This window comes from Neopelma chrysocephalum, unplaced genomic scaffold (assembly GCF_003984885.1).
Source record: "Neopelma chrysocephalum unplaced genomic scaffold, ASM398488v2 Primary Assembly neopelma1_97314, whole genome shotgun sequence".
Lineage (NCBI taxonomy): Eukaryota > Metazoa > Chordata > Aves > Passeriformes > Pipridae > Neopelma > Neopelma chrysocephalum.
The window spans coordinates 1-3563 of record NW_020925955.1 but is presented as its reverse complement, the minus strand read 5'-3'; the positions used below and the strand labels follow the sequence as shown (position 1 = coordinate 3563).

The 3563-nt window shown below is 71.2% G+C and overlaps 1 protein-coding gene across 1 annotated transcript; it reads right to left on the bottom strand.

The window, feature by feature from the left end:
* Window positions 1–3: 3 nt before the first annotated feature.
* LOC113961592 (deleted in malignant brain tumors 1 protein-like) lies at window positions 4–3043 on the bottom strand (the record flags this gene model as incomplete). The annotated part of the gene is made up of 8 exons (XM_027672019.1): window positions 4–72; window positions 154–525; window positions 614–1039; window positions 1187–1351; window positions 1471–1785; window positions 1860–2162; window positions 2236–2553; window positions 2643–3043. Coding segments are annotated over 8 exons (2369 nt in total), but the record flags the coding sequence as incomplete, so codon positions are not given.
* Window positions 3044–3563: the final 520 nt, after the last annotated feature.

Genomic DNA, 3563 nt, shown 5'->3' with positions numbered 1-3563 from the left:
CCCCGGCCACCTGCCCGCTTGGCACCGGCACAGTCCCCCCGGCCACCGCAGGGCCGCTGCTGCTGGGGACGGCTGTGGGGACACGGCCAGGCAGTGAGGGGAGGGGGATCCCAGCCGGCCCGGCAGGGGGGCTGCTGGCACGGGCAGAGCTACCTGTGCAGGTGGCCCCGTCCGGGCACGGGGTGGTGGCTGTCTCGCTGGGGTTGTCACTGTCCTCCACACAAGACACGTAGGCGTCCCCTCCGGGGCCGCAGGCCTGCAGGTGCCAGGGTGCCGAGGGGCACCCCCAGAGCGAGCGGGCCCCCTCCTCGCAGCCCACCCAGGCCAGCCAGGCGGGGGCCGGCTGCTGGGCGGGGGCGGGTGCCAGCTGCCCCCCGTCCCCACAGCCCAGCTGCCGGCAGACGGCGGCGGCGGTGCCGGGGCTGGTGCCGGTGGCGCACACGCGGCCCCAGGTGCCGTTGTGGAGCAGCTCCAGGTACCCGCTGCAGCGCCCGCGCCCGCCCGCCAGCCGCAGGGAGAGCTGCTCTGCGAGGGGAGCAGGGGGGTCACGGCACGGCCAGGAACCCCCCTGGGGGCTCTGCTGCTCCCCGCCCCGGGGACACCCGACACTGACCTGAGCAGACGGCCCCGGCCCCGCGCTCGCACTCGCGCCGTTCCGAGCGTGGGCATTCCCAGAGAGACTCCTCGCTCCCGGCGCACTCAACGACGTACGGCCACGGGGTCCCCGCGCCGGGGCCGAAGCGCGCCGAGCCGGGTGCCTCCAGTGCCGCGCCACAGCCCAGCTCCCGGCACACAACGGCGGCCGCCTGCAGGTCCCAGCGCTCCTGGCACACGCTGCTCCAGGTGCCACCGGCATAGACCTCCACGCGCCCGGCGCAGCGCCCGGCACCGCCCGCCAGCCTCACCCGCCGGCTGCCTGCGGGCACGGAAGGACCGGGCTGGGGGCTGCTCGGGGCACCAGCACCCCAGCCCTTCTCGGGACACCCACCTGAGCAGACGATGGCAGCCCCATGAGGGATGTCGGTTGGCCCAGAGGTCACTCGCTGGGGTATGTATCCGGTCTGCAAGGCATCCACCCCCTGGGGGATGCTGGTCATCTTCAAGAGAGTGTGGATCACCCTTCTCATAATACTCTTCTCCGAATTGCTCATGGTCCACACGGGGACTGTACCAACGACAGCATCGCTCTTGTCCAGCGCACCACAGCCCAGCTTCCCACACACCACACTGAAATTCCCTCTAGACAAAACCTCTCCTGGCACACGGCGCCAGACCCCAGGGCTTATGGCCAACTCCAGCCACCCATCACACCGGCTCTCACCCTCCACCAGCCGCAGGGAATTGACGATGCCTGTAAAATGACCTGGCTCAGTGCTCCCCTCACGCCAAAACAGCCCTGAGTGCTCCACTCCCAATTCTTGGGGTGTCCCAAAAGCCCTTGGAGGCTCTTCCCACAGGTGCCACACAGACCTGAGCACTTGACGGCGGCGGCGTTCCCCGGGGTGCAGGGGGGCTCCCCCAGCACCGCCATGGGGCACTCGCCCGGGTGCCGCTCACTCCCGCTGCAGCCAAAGGCGTCCGGCCTCAGCGGCCCGTCCCCGCTGCCAAAGGAGCCTCCCGGGGGCACGGTGACAGCGTGGCCACAGCCCAGGTGGCGGCACAGGACGTTGGCATCAGGCAGATCCCAGTTGGTGGCGCAGACGGACCCCCACGTGCCCCTCACTGCCACCTCCACCCGCCCGGCACAGCCCGAGCTGCTGTTCCCCAGCCGGAAGCCCGTGTAGGCTGTGGCAGAAAGGGCGTTCAGGGGGGTGATGGTGGGGGGACACCCAACACCCCCCGGTGTCCCCGGTGCTTACAGGAGCAGATGATGGTGGCGTGACCAGCGCAGCCCTGGCTGTGGGGCACCCGCCGGGCGCAGGCGCTGAGGAGGGGCTCGGTGCCGGTGCAGTTGAACACCCCTTCCCACACCGGCCCCGTTCCTGCCCCAAACTGGCCGCTGCTGGGGATGGCCAGCGCCGCGCCGCAGCCCAACTCCTGGCACACCACCTGGGCCACCTTCATGTCCACGTGCTCCACACAAACGCCAACCCAGGCCTGGCGCTGCCGCACCTCCAACCGCCCGGCACAGGCTCTGTCACCCCCAACCAGCCGGGAAAACCCTGCGGGAGCGGTGCAGAGTTGGCACTGAGGGATGTGCCAGGAGTGCCGCATCCCTCCCAGCCCGGCTCCTACCTTGGCAGATGACGGCGGTGTCATAGTCGTGGTTGTTCCTATAAGGTCCCCAGCCACGGATCTCGCAGTCCCAGAGCGTGGCTTCGTCCCCCTTGCAGTCCACCAGGACCAGGTTGATGGGTCCAGACCCAGTGCCAAAGCGGTCGCGGGCAGCATAGGCACCAGCAGCCGAGCCACAGCCCAGCTGCTGGCACACCACCTCGGCATCCTCCATGTCCCAGTTGTCATCTCCCACTGAGCCCCAGTGTCCCCGCAGCTTCACCTCCACCCTCCCGGCGCAGGGACCGCCGCCGCCCACCAGCCTCAGCTCCACGGCCTCTGCACCGGGACACCGGCACAGCTCAGCCCTGCCCGGCACACCCCGGCACGAGGTGGGTGCCCCGGCATGGCCAGCCTGTCCCCCTCACCTGTGCAGATCACCCCCACGTCCCGCTCGTGGCCGCAGTAGTGCTGGCCCCATCCGAAGTTCGGACACTCCTCCAGCACCTCCTCGGCGCCGCGGCAGAAGTAGGGCTGGAGCCAGATCCGGCCGCTGCCCTGCCCGAACGGGGCATAGAGGGACGCCGAGGCCACGCGGCCACAGCCCAGCTGCCGGCACACCACGGTGGCCCAGCGGGCTTCCCAGTCGAAGTCGAAGACGCAGACGGAGCCCCACTCACCGTCGTGATTCACCTCCACGCGTCCGGCACAGCGCCCGCCGCCCCCCACCAGCCGCAGCTGCCCGGACCCTGCGGCACGGAGGGTCCTGAGCCGGGCCCGGCACCGGTGGGTCCCCGCTCCCACCACCCCGCCACTCACCCTCACACAGCTGCAGGCACAGCAGCAGCCCCAGCGCCCCAACCGGCCCCATCCCAGCGTCCCGCACCCCCACCGCAGGCAGGGGATGATGTATCGGCAGCGCCGGAGCCGGTGCAGGCGGCAGCACCAGGGGAGCCTTTATCAGCCGGGGGATCGCCCGGCTGCAGGGCCACGGCCTCCAATAACCTGCTTCGTGCCCAAATATGAGGCTCGGCTCCGCTTCTGGCGTCACACACCTCGCCACAGTGGGCCGGCACACAGATGTCCCCGGGGGGAGCCGCCCCCCCCCCAAGCACCTGGGCCGAGGGGGCCCCTCCTGTTTCCCCCCGTGGGTCCAACTCTGCCGCTGGAGCCTGGCAAGAGCCATCCCCGCGCTGACAGGATTCAGCCCCAATCCCGCCGGAGCCTCCACGGGACCGCCCCGAGGAGCGGCACGAGGCAGAGCCCCAGGGCCCCATCCCCGGGTGCCCCCTCCCCGGGCGGTGGGAGCAGCCCCCGGCTCCCCGCGGGGGCGGCGGGTCCCGGTGCCT